Source organism: Pithys albifrons, chromosome 6 (genome assembly GCF_047495875.1).
Source record: "Pithys albifrons albifrons isolate INPA30051 chromosome 6, PitAlb_v1, whole genome shotgun sequence".
Lineage (NCBI taxonomy): Eukaryota > Metazoa > Chordata > Aves > Passeriformes > Thamnophilidae > Pithys > Pithys albifrons.
This window is the reverse complement of record NC_092463.1, coordinates 34425597-34446051: the sequence shown is the minus strand read 5'-3', so window position 1 is coordinate 34446051 and position 20455 is coordinate 34425597. Positions and strand designations below refer to the sequence as shown.

Genomic DNA, 20455 nt, shown 5'->3' with positions numbered 1-20455 from the left:
GGTAGTCAGTAGGTTCTAAAAATCAAACTCTTACCTCTAACTGACTTACAGTTAATAATTTTCTTTTTTCCCCAGATTGTTGAAGCAACACTTCTTATTGCCAGCTACATTAACTACCATTCGTCACCTTCACTCCTGTCTTCTCTGCAGCCCTCCCAAAACAAAACACCTGCTAAGAAGCTCTGGGAGTCTGAAAATCGGTGCTTTTTTCCTCCCATGCCTCGAAGCACTAAGGGACCCACCCTGCTCTGAGGGCTTATTCCAAATGAGCTGTGATTTTTCTGGTTACACACCACACTTTAATGCAGACTCTGATTCTTTTACCATAATAATCTACGAAGTTCCTTAGAGGTAGAGACAGTGGTCTTTCTCTTGGGAGGGGGGGAAAAAAAAAGTTAGATGTGGGGGACTGGGCAGGAGTTTCCTTTCCATGACACACTCCATCCAAAATACTATGCCTCAGGTCATTTGCCTGCACAGTGCTCCACTCACGTTACATCTGCTCTCTTTTCTTGTACTCATTCGTTCATCTCTTACCTTACTACTTTGCTTTAGAAGCGCATGTATTTTCTTTGATCCCTCACATTTTCAGCTAGCAGGAGACAGAAACTTTCCAAGTCAGTCCTCCAGACATGAAAAAAGACACTACTGAGAAGGAAGAGTAACTAAACTGACAAGAATAATTCCGATGCAAGTCAAGGGGGATTTCAGACCCGAAATAGGGAGTATTAGAATTAGAGTTCAGTGGTACTTAAGAATATTTTCAACTTCAAAGGTTGAAATCTAGCGGGTTTGCATGTTGAAGACTCAGAATAACTGGCAGTGGAACAGTGTCAGAGGATGTCAGCTCCTACAGGAATGGTGCATTTCAGAAGCTGATGCTGTTCCATGCAATAGATGAACACTGGATCGCTGCTGCAGGGCTGAACGTGTCACATGCTCCACTGTCAGACAAGCACTTTCAAAGACTTTCTGCTAATCACTGTTGTAGATGTGTTTGAAACTGCACATTATCTCCGACAAGAGAAGACAAGGCAAGCAAATTTTGTACTTTTTCTGTCTTTCAGCAACTAGAACAGATCTTGTTCCCAAATAAGCTCTGCCATTCTGACTTGGCAGAAGCTGCTTCTTCAAACTCCTACTTCCTTCATGCTACCATAAGCAAGGAGGAGGTAGCTAGCAAATGTGTACTGAAGTACTGTTCTGACTTTCCTAAAGAATGGTGGTAGGTTTCTTTTTTTTTTAATCTATCTCAAAAGGACTTTGTTCTGAGAGGGTTATTGAATTTTAAACAAGTAAAAGAAAAATAGAAATTTTTCATGAAAAACCTAAATGTACTTAGGTTGAGTTCAGCTATTTTGATGAGCATTCTAAAAACATTAAGGAAGAATAAATGCATTTTCAAAAGTACCATGTGCAACTTTAGTAATTACGCATTCCTGGGCAACTTTCCCAAATTAAAACAGTATGAATCCAACCATTAGAAAGAATTCAGTAATAGCAAACTAAAGCTATAAACAAAGCAAATGAACAAACCAACCATACCAGTGTTTTTAGTCCCTACTACCAACCTCACAACATCCAGCTAATGCCTACCAGGGAGCTGATACATCAAGTTTTTGGTTTCATGCCTATTATAGGTTCAAAGCCACAAATTAAGAGTATGGGACAGACAAAGATTGCTCTTAGCAATCCATCATCAGCATCTTGGTAATACAAAACAGCAACAAAAAAATCCCAAAACAAACAAAAAACCCCTAACCACTTACTGCCCCAGGGTGGGTTATGGAAACACTATGGCAGACATGAGACAGGAAAAGTTTGTATGAACAGTGATCTGATTTGCACATACTGTAATGTACCCACTTGTTATGAATTTAAGGACGATCCCTTGAAGGTACAGAAAAGGGTAGAAGCTTTCTGAGACAAAAATAAGAAGTTTCCTTTAGATACTTTTAAGTGACTATATATGTTCATAGTAGTATGTATTTCCTCTCTCTCTCTCTCACACACACACAGTGATCTTAGTATAGCTATGTCAGTCTGAATACATGAAGTGTTAACTTGTTCTCACTCAGTCACCTGTGCTCAACAGTTTCTCCTGTATCTGAAGGTCTGTTTGGCAGTCTGCTTCTGGTATCCCACCAGTAACAAAGGTGCTTTACAATAGGCTGGAGCTGTGTGATGTCCCTGATGTCAACGGTGCTGGAGATGCTCAAGGCATAGGAGTCTCCAGTTCACAATTCAGAGGCTGTACTTCCTTATGCTGTTAACACTCAAGTCCTCAGAGATTTGTACCAGGGCAAAGAGGAAGCAAGAGATGCTAAATAAACAGGAGCTGTCCTGAAGCTCTTTATTTTCTGTCATAACTGCACTTTAAATTGAGAAGCATCACATAGAGAACTTTCCTTCCTTCCTTCTTATTGACCAATACTTGAGTATTTCAGGGACCACCCCACTCTGATGGATGCACGTACCCCTCGTATTTATAGCTTACCTGTTTTCAAACAAACACCCCACCCTGGGTAGATACCTACTTTGCATAATTCTTTGGTAAACAGTTTTTTATTTTAATCAATGCTTTGGGCAATGACTATTGATGCAGCATAGAATGAGATGACAAAAGCCTTTGTTTTCCTAACTGCTGTGTGTATGTAAAAGGCTGCCTGGAATATACTGTGAGATTTCTGTTCTTAATAAAATGCAGCTATCATGAATTAAACTGTATTATTCTCAGAATAAAAGAAACTATTTTCAAGGCCAAAATATTCTTGATGTAAACAAAAAGGAACAAAGATGGTATTTGGTATCCAGGTACACAGCTGGTGCAAACCCCCCCTAGTCTGATTTCTTGTTTCTCTCTGCTGATCTCTCAGCATAACTGGATGACAAAACCATGGGCACTGCATCTTCACTCCTTCAAAAGATTGCTAAAACAATCTTTCAAACTTCCTCATGTGGCACAGCTTCTTGCTAATTTCTTCAAGGCACATTCTGAGAACTTCATGCTATTTTTATAGCATAGTCATCATTCCCAGCACACTCTTAAGCCTAAGACTCTGTTCTGTTGAGATATCATTTATTTTCTGATATAAAAGCCAGTGCCACATCCCCAAGCTGCTGCCTTTCACCTGGACAACCACAAGGCTTCCTGTGACATGAGCTAGCCCATGTCATTCAAATTTTATGGCACCATTGAAAACAAACCAAAATCACCTTACCTCTACCCTACTGCATGATGCTATGTTGACACGTTTTAATTTACAGATTATGTAGACAAGCACAATACATTGTATGCAAATTAAGCATGACCCCAGGCTCCTGCCAACTTGCAGGTTTAGCTCTTGTTTTGAAGTTTTTGATTGTCTCAGTTATATTACTAAGAAGTCATGGAAATAAAAGAGAAAAATACCAGTTAAGGGTTACAGTGACTTTTGGCTTATCAACAAAGAAGGATTTCCCAACCTTAAGTTACTCCCAAGAGCACAAATCAATAAAACTTTATTCATATTGTCATTATTATAATTTTCAACAATACATCTGCCTCATATTTCTCAAATTGATGTGGCCCTTTAATGCCACATCTCTTCTATATCCTGTGTCACCAGGCCTGTGCCCCCTTCAGCAACGGGTTCATATCTTCCCTGTATTGCTTTTGATACTTAAGTACCTACTGAAGCCATTCTTACTGCTCTTGACATCCCTCACCAGGTTCATCTCCAGCTGGGCTTTAACTTTCCTAACCACATGTTGAACAGGGTAGCTGTATTTCTTCCCAGTTGACTGTCCCCAATTCCACATTCTGTACACTTCCTTTTTGTGTTCAAGTTTTGCCAGGAGCACCTTGCTCATCCATGCAGGCTTCCTGGCACTTCTGCTTGACTTCCTGCTCATTGGGATGGACTGTTCTTGAGCTTGGAAGTGCTCCTTGATTATCACTCAGATTTCTTGGATCCCTTTTGCCTCTAAGGCCCCATTTCAGGGGACTCTTTCAAGCAGATCCCCAAAGAAGTCAGTCTGCTCTCTTACGTTTATTTCATTAAACATAACTAAATGCAACAGTACGTTTTAATTTCCTGTAATTGTCCTTAGGAAATTCTCCTGTGATCAGGAATTTATCATCTTAGCCCACACAGCAGCTGTGGTATTTAGAGTGTTTTTTTCAAAGGGTTAAGTAGAAACTAAAGAATGCATCTTTTTGGCAGTCCAAACCAGGTTACATTATGATTTTAGCATAATTTTCAGATGCATGAAAAAGTAAACAGTTGATGCATTGTCTTGTCTCCCTCTGCCCTATTTCCCCACAATTTTTTTCTGGAGAGCCAAGTAAAAAGCTTTTCTGCCTAAGCCTCGAAAGTTCTGCTCACGTGTCTTCATAGCAGAGGATTTCAAGGTTCTCTTCTGTGCTTGAGCTGACATTTTCTCTAACAATTCCATGGGGCCGTGCAGGCCTTTAGCCCTAACATCACTGTACTGCCGCACCACTTTCTACTCATCTAATAAAAAAAAGCCATGGGGCAGTTTTGCTTGTTTTCCATGTGTCCCTCTGAGTCCTGCTGAAAGTCTGCCATATTGTTTGGGGGTTTTTTCAGCTATTTTATTCCACTTGATTGTGAAGCTGTTTTCCTCTGCTCCAGGATTTCTTGACAACTTTTATACACTTCTATCAAGCAGTCCAGACGTGGCTTGGTGCTCTAGAAGTCAAACAACAGAGAATCAGGTTCTGGACTGGCTATAAAAGAACTGGAAACCTTGTAACTTCCCACTGGTGAGACAGGAAGGGGTAGGAATGTGGAGACAAGCTGACACAGAGCTAACAGAAGCATGTATGTGTAAGGAATGCAACAGAAAGATACCAGTAGCTGGTTAGCCTTCTCATAGCAAGTCAATGAAGAATGGAATTCCCCTGTACGTGTTCGTTGAGAAATAATCCACCAGACTCCAGGTGCCTGATGTGAGCTGGTGATATAGGAATGCCAAGCCATTCCATAAGCCATCCCTGCTCTGTGATGAAAAATGCCAGTCCCTAAAGCTGTCAGGTCAAGACATACAGCACCATTCTGCAGTTAGCCTGAATGTCTCACCAATTCTGAAAGCCTCCCCTTTGTCAGCTCACAGTTCCCAGTGACAGCATGGAAGAACATTCACACTTCTCCACCCCTCACCCTATCGACTACACCACACTCCCTCCCTCTAGAGACTAACAGCAGATTTCCATACATTGGATCTACCATCCTACAAAACCTCCACCGTGAAAAATCTACCTTCAGGACAGGCAATTTAGACACCTGACCCTTGGCCTCTGCTAGTACTGTCAACATAAGGACAACAGAAGGTTAACTGAAAACATCAATTAATTTTACACAAACAGCACATGGTGGTCAAAGGATAAGAATTTTTCATCAATTCTAAACAAGATTAAAACCAGGAAGGAGGCGAAAGTTTCACAGTCTCACAGTTCCTATGATCCCATGACTTTTGAGCTCCCAAACAGCATTACTGTGTAAAGTCCATCAAATGCATCCTTACAAGTGTTGCTTAAGAGAACAAAAGGTCAATTCAGTACAAAGGGCTCCTGGGCTCAGTGATGGGGGGAAATTTTATTTTTGAAGGCTGACATAACTTACATGAACCCATTGAAGGTGACACAATAAGGTCACATTATCATTGCTTTTTCAAAACTAAGTGACATACTAACCTGCACATTAAAGTAAGGATTACAGACAGGTACTGAATTTCAAACTGGCACAGTTCTATACCTCCTTTGCTGGTGGAGTCATCTCTAGCAGTACTAAGATATTTCCATGGAAATAAAACTGTTCAGAGTTGAGAGAGGAGGAAAAAAAAGGAGAAACTATACTCATACCAGGCAGCCTCTTTGGAGCTGGAAAGGAGCACATCTAACTAAAACTAGTTCATGAGTGCAGCTCTCTGGAATTTATTAGATGTTGATTTCCAGCAAATTCCCTTTTTTCCTAGTCTACGTGTGGAATACTTAATTCATATTACTGTTAGTAATACAGTCTTTACAATTGTGGGACTGAGTTAGCAGCAAGAGTCAATGGAATAGCCTATTTGTACCTGTAAGCTTTTAGATGAAGACTAATTGTATCCATTCATAAACTGTATGCAGATGACAAAATGACAGTCAACACCAGCAGGTGAATTAAGGACAGAGACGACTGTACAGCTTAGCAGTCTAAGAAGTGAGATACCTCTGTACTGCTTACAACCACTCACGGCTCAGGGCATTCTTGTGTTAGGCATGAACACACACAAAGAAAATCCATCCCAAAAATGGGATTATGAACAGTCAGAACAAGTTAGTAAGAGAAGAGAAAGGGGAGACAGGGTAACGCTAACACAAACAGGTTATTATACATTAAGCAAATTGGTCACGGCTTGTACTGTGATCTTTGTCAATGGATGAGACAGGGGAAGTTGTTCCAGTGCCAAGGAGGTTTTATGAGCACTTTTGGCACACCGAGCTGAGAGACAAATCAACAGCAGCAGAGTGCCAAAGGCCAATCAGTGTGATGAAGGTCATGGCAGAAGGCACCATACTATTCTGTAACACAACCAAGCAGAGTTCTGGTCTCACAACTGTTTGAACACAGCTTACAGAAAGTAAAATTGCACAGTAAATTATAAAAGAATAAAGGATGGTAACACTGAGCACAGGACTACACAGAAAGCTGTGTGAGTCCTCAGTACCCCACATGAGCCAAACACTTTAGTTTGTGCAAACTCCTGGTTGGGTTCAGACTGACTCAACTCCCTGTTCTTTGAATGGAGAGCAAATGAAAAAAACATCCCAAGTACATAGTTCTGTGAAGCTTCTAATACCACCCACCCTGACAGCCCAGCAAAGGAAAGGCAACTGTGATCAGTTACCTGTAGAGGAATAATGATATGCTTGGACAGTTGATACACACACACAGGCTCCAGATCTGGATTTCTCCATCATACAGTCAAACTCACCTGAAAGAGTGGCACAACCTCAGATACTCCTTGAGGATCTTCAGGGTCCTGGAGGAGGATACACAGGTAGTAGATAACTTTTTGCTAAAAGACAAAAAGGCACAGTCATTGGAATTTGAAAATGCTATTGAACTGCCTGGAATTAGCATGGAAAGAGGAACTGTTTCAACTGCTGGGCTGAAGGCAAATCACCCCAGGCCACAGTCAAGTCTACAAATTTCTATTGATAACTTTCACACAATAAAAAATAACTTTATTAAATTTTTAACCTGAAAAGAACACACACATGCTCGAAAAGTAAGGTCTGCTCTTCTACAGGAGCTTTGCAGAAAATCCCAGCAATAGGAAAAATCATTATTTGTGTCCATTCTCATCTCTGTCTTGACTACATACAGAGTTGGCAATCAGGATTTGTAAGAACAGCATAACACAAAGAACTGAAATCACTAGCTTAATGTCACTGGCATTATCTAAGGGATGGTTTTGGCTTTTTGAGGTTACTTGTTTGGTTTGAGTTCGCCTTTAAAGGTGAGAGAAGAGATGAGGGAATAAAAAGATAAATCTGAAACAAAGCTCCTTGTGTCAGTAAAGCTATACATGGTGCTGTATTTAATTGCTCTGGCAAATCATGCTCATGAAAATACACTGGATGCAAGTGTGCCCAGAGAGACAAGAATAAAGGCTGTGTATGATTACCATATGGATGGCTTCATTGATAACCACATCCTTCACTTGACCCATCTCAATGAAGGTTGTGCTCTCTTTCCCTGAAGCATAGGATGAAGTCACCTGAATGCCGAGTGAGCCAATGACCAACAGTGATTCCTGGTCAATTTTCACAAAGTGCAGGTATATGATCAGGCCAATCAGCGTGATGAAGATCGCAGCAGAAAGCACCATACTATTCTGAAACACAAGTCAAGCAAAGGTAGAGCTTTGGTCTTACAATTCATTGGACACAGCTTTACAGAAAGTAAAATTGCACAGTAAATTTTAATATTAAAGCTGCAATTACAAAGTGATTTTAGGTAGAGTCAGCCCTTTTATTCACCTGGGTGGCTGGTACATGTGTAACAAAATTTAAATCGGTCTCCACAGTATGGTCTGAAAGAATTGGGAACTGAAACTGAAAACTGCAAGAAAATGCTATTCCCTTGTAAATTTAATGCAGAAATCTCAACCAACACAAGCTAGTTATATCAATGACAGTGTATTATAGCAATCTCTATAGAGATGATGTAACTGACAAGTGTTGTGAAATGTTTACTAGAACCACAGGTGGATTCTCAGAGGGGAAAAACCCTCCTTCAGGAAAAACCACTCGCCTGGTGGTTTTCTTCGTACAAACTGCAAGTCTAAACTTGTTCAAACCTCACTCTCTTCCTGCCTTAAATACCAATCTAAAGAACATTTGCTTTCCTCTGTGCTTTGTCTGAGGATGAATGTCTTTTGCATGCTGCAATCTTGGGCTTGCTGTTATACCTTAAAATATAACTGGTGAAACTATAGTCACCAGTAAGTCATCTGAAGACCTGGTAATAAATTCTAAAGGTCCACAACCTACAAACTATTTCTGGGACATGTTTTACAGAGCACCAGGCCACATACATATGAATCACAGTTGTAGCTGACACTTCCTGAGGGACCAGAACCGTTCAGCCCTGCCACTCAAGCTGAGCCTCTACCACCATGTGAAGCCACAGCTTCAGAAAGTATACAGGACTCCAAATGTTCGTTATCATGGAAAAAAAACCCTGTCATGAACTACAGACACTGAAAGCCACACAAAGAGACACTTTCAGACCTGTTTTCCTAGTGACAGGAAGAACTGCAGTCACTTGCATAAGCACATGTAAAGCCAAGCAGGAGCACAGTGGGCGGTAACCGCTGGCTGCACTACATGCTTTGTCAAATATGAAACTTGAACACAGACTCCCTTCCAGGAAGAGGACCATGAACCATCTTTTCATACCTGATGCTGCCAACTGACTCACGGTGCACTCTGTGTCTTCATTTCATGGGCATTTCAGCAGAAATAATTGTTGCGCAACAGTCAAACATGGGTCACAGCGACCAGCTTCGGTCCAGCTAGTGACCAGCCTGGAGAGAGCTGGTCTGGGTCCAGTGTTTGATAAAACCAAAAGTGTTAGTTTAGGTATCAGCAGTTTTTGAAATCTGTACTGCCCATGTCTTTCTGCCTCTGGTGTGAAACGTGATGACGTTCACGGTGCAGTGCTCTCTGAGTCACTCTGGAAAATTCCTTGTGGGGATTAACGATCACTCACTCACCTACTCCAGTACATCCTTTATTCTACATTCTCAGAACTCGTCTCTTAAATAACCGTGAGTTATTGGACTCCCGGGCATGCGCACGCATCACTCAGCACCCATGCGCACATCTCCGCTCTCTGGCCAGAGGCTGGAACCCAACAGAGGCGCTGCAAAGGCCCGTGGCTCGGGCACAGCTCTCTTTTTCACCGCACACTCATGGCGCTCGGCGTTCCCGAGCGCGGGGGCTGCCCGGGGCCCGCGGGCGCTGCCCGCCTTCCCCGGCTCGGCCGCGCTCCGTGCCCGGGGCGCTCGGCGATGGCTGCGCGGCTGCCCCGGCCCGGCGGGCCCCGGAGCCACGCGCGGCCGCCGCGCCCCCGCATGCCCCGGCCCGGGACGGCGGCCCCGGGGTGCAGCCGGGACAGGCTCGGAACCCGAGGCGCGGATGGGTCGGTACCTCGCTGAGCGCGAAGAGCCCGTAGGCCGCCAGCCAGACGGCGGAGGTGGCGGCGCTGAGCGAGCGCAGCTGCAGGCGCGGCCCGCGCACCGCCAGCTCCCGGCAGGACGCGCTGTGCTGGCGGCGCCGCAGCGCGATGGGCGCGCCGCAGGCCCCGCGGAACCGCCGCTCCTCCGCCATGCAGGCCGTGCGGGAGGAGCCTGAGCCGGGGGCAGGCCCTGCAGGCCGGCGCTCCCGCCCCGGCCGCCTCCTGCGCAGCGCCCGCCCCGCTCTGCACCCCGGATGGTGCTGCTGCAGCGGCTCGCTGGGCTGCGCCTCGCCGGGCGTCTGTTCTTAATCCCAGTGACATCAGGAGCCTCTGCGGTTTGCACATGTCGATAATCACTGCACGCTTCCTCTGTTTTTGTGAACGTAAGTTTTAAAGGACAGAGGTTTTAGTGCTGCTGTGGGTGTCTACTGACGTGATGAAAACACGGGGATTTTCATAGAATCACAGAATGTTAAGGGGCTGGAATGGACCTTAAAGATCATGGAGTTCCAACCCATCTGCCATCGGCAGGGACACCTCCCACTAGACCAGGCTGCTCAAGGCCTTATCCAGCCTGGCCTTGGAACACTGCCAGGGCTGGGGCATCTACAGCCTCCCTGGGCAACCTCTTCCAGTGTCTTACCACCCTCACAGAAAATAAATCTTCCTAATATCTAACCTAAATTTCCTCTTTCAATTTGTACCCATTACTCCTTGTCTCATCCCTGCAGGTCCTGACAAAGAATCCCTTCTTCAGTCTCCCTGCGGGCCCCCTTCAGGTGCTGGAAGGTTGCTATGAGGTCTCACACAACCTTCTCTGCTCCAGAAGGCTCTCTTTCCCCCATTTGTCTTTACCATTTTTGCGACCACATAAATTTATTTTCTTGTCTGTACCGTGCTTAGCCACAGGCTCTTGAGTTTTTGTTGGTTTTATTTAATTGTTCCCCACCCCGCCCCAAAGTATAAAGCAGGGCTTTCTGGTTCCTTGCCATCTAAGTACATGATAAACTGGAGACTTGGCTTTGTGTACAGAGACTTAATGAGTCTTTGTCTTGTGTTCTCTTTAATGCATTTCAGTTATTACTTCATGTGATTTACCTGGCAGTGATACAAAGCTACAGCTCCGTGACTTCCAAACTGCCATCCTCATTCCCTTGGCCTTCTCAATACTTCCCTTCTCCCACAGTTTTGGAGTCTTAGCTTTAATTGCAGTTGGCCCATTTCTGTGCGCAATTTTCTTATCCACAGTATCTTCAGAGCTCTTGGGTAGATCCTGTATCTATAAACCTATTAACTGGTTCTCACAGGGGCAGCACAGGAGTCTTTAATGGACATGGGAAACCAAGGGGCATTGAAGAATTAGTGCTGTGATTTTTGCTTGGCCTGGAGTGGATGATAGCTGGCATCAGTGGAACACTCATGCAGCATGTCCAGGATCTCACTGTAACACAAGAAATCAGGTGGATGGATGGGCTGGAACTCGGAAGAGGAAAGGTGAGCTGCCTGGAGGAGAAAAAGGTAACAGCAGACAATGAACTGCAGAAATGGAGGAGGAAGTGTTGAAATTCAAAAGAGGGTGAAAATAGTTTATAGATGGAATGGAAGTGGAAAAAATAAATTGAAAACAGCATTACAGGTTTTTAAAAGAGGGAGGAAAGGTGAGAAGGACTGAAGTAAATAAACAGGAGTTCTGGTATGACAGCCTCAGAGATGGGGACAGGGAGAAGAAGGGGAAGGAAAGATCAGAGTAAGGGCTACAGGAGGTAAAAGCAGTGTGACGAGCAAGACCAGAGACAGAAGGGAAAAAAGAAGTGTGAGCTCCTGGAGCAGTGGTGATGGTAACCATTAACAACAAGACACGAGGAATTACTGAGATACAGAGAGAGAAATAGGACTTGGAAATCTTAAAAAGAAAAAGCAAAAGGGTACTTGGATTTTTAGTTTTGTTGTCACTGGCAAGTCCCAGTTTAACCACATTTGTGCCCTGTCATCTCAGGAATGGCGTCAGCCTTTTTTTCAAATGTGTTTGGCAGTGGGAGTCCTATTGCCTTTTCACAGAAGAGAAAGATGGGGGTACATCATTTGTCAACCACCCTTCAAATGTGCCGTGAGCAGGAACAGTTGGAACTTCCAGACCTGAGAATCGAGATGAGATATTCGAGGCAGATGCTGGAGAGGTGGTTCCTCACTGTGTTATCAAGGTCATCAGATGTGGAGCGTCACGGCAGTTTCTCCTCACTAAAGCCGAGGCGCAGCGTTCCCGCACGGAGGCTCCGGGGAGCTCAGCCGGCTGAGCCCCCGCTAATCCTGCGGGCCTGGCCGGGCGTGCCCCCCGCTGGCCGCGCTCCCTGCCGGTTGCCCCGAGGGCAGGGGGGCCGGTGCCGCACGTGCCCCGCCGGGGTGCTGCGGGGGAGCCCTGAGGGGCCCGCGGGGTCCCGGCCGCCGCAGGAGAAGGGGCGCCTGGCAGTGGAAAAACCCCGGGCGGGGAGGCGGCCGAGCCGCGTGCGGCGCGGGGGGGCGGACACACCTCCGGGCGCGCGCGCCGCCGTTGGCCGGGCGCGCGGGGGTGTGAGGGGCGGGGCGGGGCGCGCGGGGCGGGGGCGCGGTAAAAGGCGCGGCGCGCGAGGGGCGCGGGGCAGCCTGGCCGGTACCGGGGTCCGCGCGCCATGTCCCTTCGCGGCGGGCTCGCGCGGCTGCTGCGCACGCGGGCGGACGCGGGGCCGCAGCCCCGGCGCGCGCGCTCCGTGGCGCTGGTGGGAGCGCCGCTGTCCCGGGGGCAGGTGGGCAGGGGGGGCACGGCGGGGCCGACCGACCGCCCGCCCGCGGCAGCGCTGCCTCACGCGCCCCCTTCTCTTTGTCCCACAGAAACGACGGGGAGTGGACCACGGCCCCGCGACCCTCCGCGCCGCCGGGCTGGTGGAGCGGCTGGCCGGGCTCGGTGAGACACAGCGCGGCGGCGCGGGGTGGCGGGGGGGGGCTGCGAGGCTGTCCGCATCGCCCCCCTCCCTATTCGGGAAAACGTGACTCAGCCGGTCGCCGCGGGGCTGGGGCAGACGGGTCCTGCTCACAGGGGTCCCTCGGGGACCCCGCCGTGCCGGCGATGCCCGCAGCCCGGCCGCGCTGCCCGCAGGGAGAGGCTCGTCGCATTCCGCCCCCGGCAGAGCCGCGCCGGGGCCTCGCGGGGCTCCCCGAACAAAGAGGCCGATGCTCCTGCGCGGCCGCGTTGCGCTCCGGCCGCCCGTGAGCGGCGGGATGTGCCGGGATGTGCCGGCACACGGGACGCGTGCGGCTGTCCCGGTGACGGCAGAGGGCTGGAGCAGCGAGAGGCCGCTCCGAGCGCTGGGCGCGCTCCCTGCATCCAGCCAAGGAACTCCTGGCCAGATCCTCGGTTTCTCACATTGTGTGGGTGGGTTTGGGGGTTTTCTTTGTCGTTATTGGTTTTTTTCCCCTCTCCCATGTACATTACCAGCGTCTTAGCTTGTTCCTATGGTGCTTGTGTGGTTTCAGGTGATGAAATTCAGAGCGTTCTGGAGAAATACGCAGTTTTATGTATGAGGTCTTCTCTGCAGGTTTGCATTGAAAATTTGCATATACTACTGTGTGAATGGAGAGTTTCTGGGGGCATTTTATGCAAACAAACCCATGCACTTATTTGTGGTTCAGCTTCTCCATCTATTGCTCCTAAAAGCTGAGACCTGCAGAAAACTGTATCACAGTTACTAGAAACTGGACACGAGGGGTAGAAATTTATGAAGCCGAACTTTCTCTGAGAGAATCTTTAACCTAAAAAGCATTGACTGAAAACTGTGTGATGAGGATGAATTGCCCAGCTGGACCATGGAAAGAACTGTTATCTGCTGTCTGTATGGTTAGTCAGTGGAGATTAGATGCATGCAGAGATAATCACCTAATAACCCTCCAGCAATTTTATTTTGAATTGTAAAACCCTTTCAAAACAGAAGTAATCATTCTGTGCAGTCCTTTAGTCTTATCCTGCATGTCTTATGATTCACCAGCTGAAAAGTCCCAGTTTACAATCAGATGTGTAGGCATTCTTTTCCTGACCTGTTTCTGTGCCAAGTAGAGACACGTACCATCCTTGGTAATACTTGAATTCTACTGAGGATGATCTATAACCTCAGCAAATGTTGAAGAGGGCATCTAAAAGAGGTTTTATATACTGGAATAATTACTGAGTGTAGAGTTTATTTAAAACTGACAAGCTACCAGATTTGAAATCTAGTCTAAATAAGACTGTAGGCAGCAGTTTATTTTGTATCAATAACAGACTTAATAACATATGGGAAGGCTTGAGGTTCTCTTTCAAGTGGCTCAGAGCTAATATTTCCATTTTGTAAGAATTTTTTAGAGAATGAAGAAAGAGAAAAAATGAAACCAAGAAAATTAAAAAGTAGGAGAAAAAGCCCTCTCATTTGTGTGACAGAAGCTCACTTCAAATGAACTTGCAGAAGATAGCAGAACAGGAGAATTCAAGTTCTTTCTGGCTTGTAGTAACAAAATATTGTGGGGATAGAAGTGAAGCAAGCTTAACTGGAGAAAAAAAAGTCTTTACTTATTAATCAATAATGAACATGAAGATATTTTCTTGCTATTCCCTTGCAATTCCTTCATTCTTCAGTTGCAGTTCCCTGTTGCTGGCATGTTCTTCCACTGGGGTAGCCTTGCTTTGTATTTTCAGTTGGTGTTGATGTCTATTGCTCTTAAATATCTGCAGCTCTTTAAAGAACAAGTTCTGCTGTGAAGGCCCACCCTGAAGCAGTGACAGTCACCAGCATGCACAGAGGAGTAGTTTACAGAGCAGAGTCAGTCTGCTCCAGGGTAGGGTGGGAGGTAGAGAAGGAAACTACCGCATAGTCTTTTGTATTGTGCACATCTGTTGTTCATGGAAACTTAACAAATGATTGGTTTTGTGTGGAGGCTGTTTTATTTTTCTTCCCTGGGTTGGCAGGACAGCTTTGGCTGTAGTACTGTGATAATAGTGCCATTACTTGGAGTCCTGTGGTATGCTGAACTGGCAGTAAAACTTTAGCTGCTTTCTTTGTCTTTCTAACGCTCTGAATTTTCTTCTCATACTTTGAAGAAGGCAATGGAGCCACGGTATTATTTTCATTATAAACTTGGATGTTCTATTTATCTGTTTCATTACAAGAGTTAATAATTTTCATGGGCTCTTGACTGTTTGCCAGTAAAAGGCAAATTATACTGCAGACCAGCTTTCTCCTCTAAAAAGAAATAACGTTTGTGTAAGATAGGGGGCTTTGTCTGTATTGGCTAGTTCTGAAGCATTTGTGGCCTGAGGGTCTATGTGTGTGTGTGTGTGTGGTCATGTGGAGAGTGTTTTTTGTTGCATGCCCCTATTCCCTCCTCAGATGTGATAGAATGATACAACCTTGATTTTCCTTGTCCTTACAAGTTTGGAACCAGGCATGAGGCCAGATGTGGAATAATGCTTCCCAGTGGAAGATGAGGGTAAATTCTGGGCACGCTGTGGAAGTTAGGTGAAAGAGGCAGTGTTCCTATAAGGGAAACGCTGTGTTAACAGTAACTATCAAAATTTCCCTTGCCTTATTTCAAATGGAAGAGATCAGACTCTTCTGTTTGCCTGGAATTTTAAGGTTTGATTTATTAATGTTCTATTCATAACTTAAATTTAATTTGACCTGTATAAAATGAATGTGGTCTGGAGTTTCCTCTAAAAGGTAGAATTCAGGGAGTGAGATGCATATGCTGTGTTGGTCTGTTACTTTGAATACGGAGCAGCCACCTGGCTGTTCACATGCCTGTGTGCCTGATTCAATGACTTTGTTTATAGTGCTCAAGCCCCATCAGAAAGAGAGAACGCTAAACCTTTGTTTCCTCTTCTTGCATTGTTTTGCACTTTGATTTCACTCACTGGTGTATTTGGGAGGGGATTTTATTGTTCCTTTCACTCTATCCTAATTTCTCCTCTTTCATGGTCCAGTTGCAGTGTTCTGAGCTGCTGTTCTGTTTTCTATTTTTTTGGGGGGGAGGGTGGTGGGATCCCTCCCTTGAAAGATTCTGTGACTATACCTACATGGTATGATAACTTCTTGGCTGCCTCAAGTAATGACTGCCTATGAATGGCTTGTTTATGCTTAGGCTGAAATAAGAGGAGGGAGCTCTGAGGCAGATGTTACCCAGTCTGTACCAGACTGTCAGAGGTGAGAATCTGAGCCACCAACCCGACTTCTGTCCCCTTGTTAGAAGCAGAGGGAACACTGTTTGGTGCTGGTAGTAGCTGCAGGTATTCTCAGGAAGGCAGTTACTGTAGGAGGAGTTCAGCTCCCAAGCCAAAAACAGTGGCTGGGCAAGTCTAACAGGGATAATTTAAAATATAACTGACTATACCTGTGGGGATTTTTATTCACCTTGATGATGATTGTCTTTTGGCTATGCTCCTTCTCCTACGGGAAATTAAAATGCTATCACCTTAAAGGACCCTTCCATCTTGCCAAAGAAGTAAAAGTTCTGTGTGCAAGGAGAGACCCATAACTCCTGGGCACAAGGAGAAGAGAGTGCAAAGCACGCAGGGCTGTGTATTGCTCTGATAGTAAACAGAAATAGGTGCATTGTTGGAGGCTCTTGGATGTGAGGTGGGAAGAAGTGGGGAAGGCAGGTAACAGATGCAGTTAACCTAAGCTAGAGAAGCTGCCAAGTATTACATTTTTTAAAGTGAGAATTTCTTACACCTCTCGTTTGTTGCAGATTAGGCAGAGAATCTGATCGAGCTTAAATCCATGGTGTTGCCTAGTCCCCTTGAAGGAAAGGAGAGAAATCTTTTTCAGATTTTGTTACATAGCTGCTATGTCTTACTGTGGCGCTGATGCAACTTAGAGCACCTCTGCTGTTGCTAACATGGGAACAACTTTAGTATAAGATTTCTTCCCAAGTATTCATGCTTGTTTCTTGACTGTTGTTGATTGTTGAATTAGATTTTTTTTGGTCTTTATTTAGACCTGGATATGGCTGAGTTGCTAAGGTTAGTCAGGCTTGGATTTGGATTACTGTAGAATTGATTAACAAAGTTTGGATCGGAGTTGCTGGCTTGACAAGCTGGTGGACTGCAGAGACGTGGCTTACACACAGAGCAGAACTAGACTTGTTACAGAGAATGACTGTCACACTTTTGTTTGGCCAGAAATATTCCATGGAAGGTTTCATCAGGTCAGTGTAGTGACTCAGAAGGGAGTAACCTTCTCCAGAAGGAGTGGAGCTGCTAATCCCTGTGTCACTGGAGTTATGCTTCTGCTTTCCCCAAAACCATTGCACTCCTATTGACATCTGCAGCCAAAAATAGAATTCAACTTTGCTGTCTCATTAGTGTAGTTCATATGGATAGTTTCAATCATAACAATAAATCATGAAGCAGCTGCTTCTACATATATCTCCTCTTTTTGTACCTAAATCTTCTGGATGAAGAATTTAGGATCAAGATACACGGGGTTTTTTTATTATGCACCAATTATGCATAAATAAGTACAGGTGCTGGTGTTCAGTAGATGTCGACTGGCAAGAGTTACAGCTGCATTGTTGGGAAAATAGTTTTCATCAGTCCATCTAGTAAATGTTTTTAAAGTGTTGCCTGTATCCCTGAAGAATTTGATAAACTGTACTATTCTGCTTGCCCTATATTTGAATTAAAATTGTCTGTAGTTTGACAAAGATCCATTTATGTGAGAAACAAGATCCATCAGGAATGCAGCATTCTCGGATTAGATTCTAGTTCAGCTTTGCACTAGCTCTTATCTCAATTGTTTCTCTTAAAAACTCAGTATTTTAGTAGAGCCAGTCAAATATCAATAATCTATAGAATTCCAATAAAGTCTAAAGTCATTGTATAAATAACGTCAAGATCTGGCTTTATAGATTCTGTCATCACATTTTCTGCTGATGATAAAGTTGAAATGGGAGACGGACAAAATTTTAAACCACTGCTGGAATTTAAGCAGTATGTTGTTTAGTTAGATCTCTGCATTGCAGAGACACGAAATGCTACTGTTCATGGGTTTGTTGTTTGTTGTTTTTTTTTTAATCTGATTATATCTGGTGTCAGTACTGTCAAAGTTAAGTATTCATTTGCTAGGGACATTCTCAGGAAAAAAATAATTCTGGATAGAGCATAAAGAAGTTAGGCTAACACCTCAGTCTCATGTCCTACAAAGCAGAAATAGGATTGCACTTTTTTCACCCAGGCACAGCCTCTCCCCCCACTGTTTTTCCCCTGAAACAGAATGGGTAAATGGCAGTCCTCTTCTCTTTCCTTTCTTTCCCTTAGACACAAGCATGCCTTCAGTGAAACATGCTTATGTGGTACTGCAGCTTATTTCTGGAACTAGTGTAAATTACCTTTTTTTTTCATATACAGAGATAGATAAAGATCCAAGAGACTCTGTTATTCTTGTTTACCTCTCAAACGTGGATTAGCCATGGGTGGTTAGCTTCAAGGACCAGTGGTTTGTCAAAAATCAAAGCACAGCCAAACGGGCTGGTTGTAACTGGCATTTGCAGTGAGTCTTTGGAATGATGCCAGGTGTCAGAATGCATCAGGGGCAGGTGCTGTTCCCCTGTGAGGGAAGGCAGCCAGGAACCAGCTCTGATGACCAGGCAGGCAGAGAAGGAGCCTTGCTGGGGTTTTAGAGAAGAGCTCTTCTGGGGAGGCATCCACTGAGGCTGTTTTTAGGTTACTGCTTCCCCACAGACCTCATCGACTGGCTTGCCTTGAGCACGGCAGGCTGAGCTCCCAGAGCTGCAGAAATGTGCTCTGACAGCAGGTACGGTTCATCCTCTTCCTTACTTGCATGATAACAACTAGGCTTGGAAGTGACAAGAAAAATGCCAACAGTGTCAGAGCAGTCCTTGCAGTAGGTTGGTCCTGATTCTCTTCTCTGCCCTGCACCGATGGGAGGATACAATCTGCTTGGGTTTGCTTTGCAGTGTGTCAGTCATCGATTTGAGGTCTGTTTTTCCTGCTCCTGTTTGGCTTGTGTGCACTCCAGTTTGAGAATTATCTATGAAGCTGGTGTTAAAGCAGCTTTGTTAGTTTGGGGTAAATGTCACTTGGTGCTTTAACTGTAATTGTTCCATGTATCAGTTTAGTTTAAATACATCTTAAAAACTATGCTGAAGAAGATCAGGAAATTTGAATTGATTTATTTCTTCAAATCTTTCAATAAAGGCATTCTAGATTCAAAGACCAATGAACAGAGCTCTTGGGGTTTTTTAATTTATTTCAGTTTATGATGATGTCCTTCATTCTTGATATTTTTTATATTATAAAATTAGTTTTTATGTCTTAGCTGAATTTCTGCACTTATCTCTGGATTGGTGTAAGTTCAGATCACATGCTGTTTTATTTTTATTACTATGAATGGTATTGAAGGAGTGAAGTTACTGGGGAGGGGCACAAAGGGAGATGGCAGAGGGAAAACTTAGGTAATGAGTTAAGTTTTCATCTGCTTTATGCACATGATCTATTACTACTTTTACACTTGAAACTTTAATTCCATATCTCATTGTGGACTCAAAAGACCAAGGTACCTGTGGCAGGTATGTGCTTATGTGAATATGGTATGGAGGACTGGTTTTGGATGGAAGGTAGAAATTTCTGTTGTAAAACCACCTGCTGAAAAGCTGGGGATTAAGTGCTGAAATGAAAACAAACAAACAGGTAAACAGATCTTTCATTTGAATATGAAGAAGCGAAGTGATTAGGTGTTAGTTTCTTGCAGCTGTTAAGAGGGGGAAGAGAACCTCTGTAACCTCTGATTTATTCTGGTCTCCCTTCCTCTCAAGTGTTACCTGTCTGGGTTAACTAATGTAATAACTACTTACTTCTGTAACAATCCAAAGCATGAGGTGCTTGTTGAGGAAAGCCGTTTGGGCATTATGACTCCCTGTGGCTGTGAGTGCCCCATTGTGCTCTCGTTAGGAGGAACTGCTTCTGGGTTAAGCTTATTTGAAGGGAATTAGCCCTTGTGCGGGGTTTGCTGGTGATGTGGCAGAGGCAACACTTACACCCTTCTTTCTGATGTAAGCCACAGTACAAATGTTTCCCAACACCTGATACTGACGTTTTTGAAGACCGCTTCAGGTCAAGTGCACTGGATTTCATAACAGATTAGAGATCAAGGTTTTCAAAGGGAAATGAGGTGGCTGCTTGATTCAGGGTCAGAAAAGTATAGTTTTTCTCATTTTGTACAAGGAATGACCTGAGACTGTAGACTTGGGGTAGCAGCAGTAGACTTGGGATTGGGTTTGCTTGTTGCTGTTGTAGGAGCTGAAGCCTTTTGAATACCTACAGCTACAGAAACTTTGTCTTAAACCAGACCTTTCAAAATTCCAAATGGGTGGGAATTGCTCTCCCAGTACTGTTTGGTACTGTTTAATTTTGAAAGAACTTCAATCCTGGCTAGACCTGGTCTGCCTCACTGACAAATCATGTGAATGCTGTGCTTTCTAATGAATGTAAGGAAGCTGGATTTTCTATCTGCCCACAGCTTTTTCTAGCTTTCAGAACTTGGATCTTCTGCCTCTTAAAAGAGCTCATATATTCTCCTTATTAACTATCTGTGTTGATGTAAAAAGATTTTTGTTTATTAGTATCGTAGTACCCCAACTACAAAGAAAGTGGATATCGCTTGGTCAGGTAGATTGATGGCCAAATAAAAGCAAGATCCACA

At 44.7% G+C, this 20455-nt stretch overlaps 3 protein-coding genes across 7 annotated transcripts in view; 2 read left to right on the top strand and 1 right to left on the bottom strand.

The window, feature by feature from the left end:
* The window catches only part of PLEKHH1 (pleckstrin homology, MyTH4 and FERM domain containing H1), an 80494-nt gene extending 75818 nt beyond the window's left edge, over positions 1-4676 (top strand). For all 5 annotated transcript variants that reach the window (XM_071558135.1, XM_071558133.1, XM_071558134.1 and 2 more), the window contains one exon: positions 76-4676. In XM_071558135.1, the coding sequence (XP_071414236.1) occupies positions 76-252 (177 nt within the window). In that variant the 3' untranslated portion in view covers positions 253-4676. The remainder of the gene's footprint in view (positions 1-75) is intronic.
* On the bottom strand, positions 3472-9945 carry PIGH (phosphatidylinositol glycan anchor biosynthesis class H). The gene is made up of 4 exons (XM_071558138.1): positions 9707-9945; positions 7678-7887; positions 6982-7065; positions 3472-4694 (listed from the first exon to the last, which is right to left on the bottom strand). Exons 1-4 carry the CDS (start codon positions 9884-9886, stop codon positions 4593-4595), a joined length of 576 nt encoding a protein of 191 aa, XP_071414239.1. The 5' UTR covers positions 9887-9945; the 3' UTR covers positions 3472-4592.
* A 2412-nt stretch (positions 9946-12357) lies between these two features.
* ARG2 (arginase 2) overlaps positions 12358-20455 on the top strand; it is an 18937-nt gene continuing 10839 nt past the window's right edge. The window contains exons 1-2 of the mRNA XM_071558130.1: positions 12358-12514; positions 12600-12672. Coding sequence (XP_071414231.1) covers positions 12401-12514; positions 12600-12672 — 187 coding nt within the window. The 5' untranslated portion in view covers positions 12358-12400. The remainder of the gene's footprint in view (positions 12515-12599; positions 12673-20455) is intronic.

Coding starts and splice junctions, on each gene's coding strand:
- PIGH (XM_071558138.1), bottom strand. CDS start 9,886: ATGGCGGAGGAGCGGCGGTTCCGCGGGGCCTGCGGCGCGCCCATCGCG. Junction 7,066..7,677: donor TCAATGAAGCCATCCATATG/GTAATCATACAC, acceptor TTTGTCTTTTAG/CAAAAAGTTATCTACTACCT. Junction 4,695..6,981: donor AGGTTGTGCCACTCTTTCAG/GTGAGTTTGACT, acceptor TTTGACTTCTAG/AGCACCAAGCCACGTCTGGA.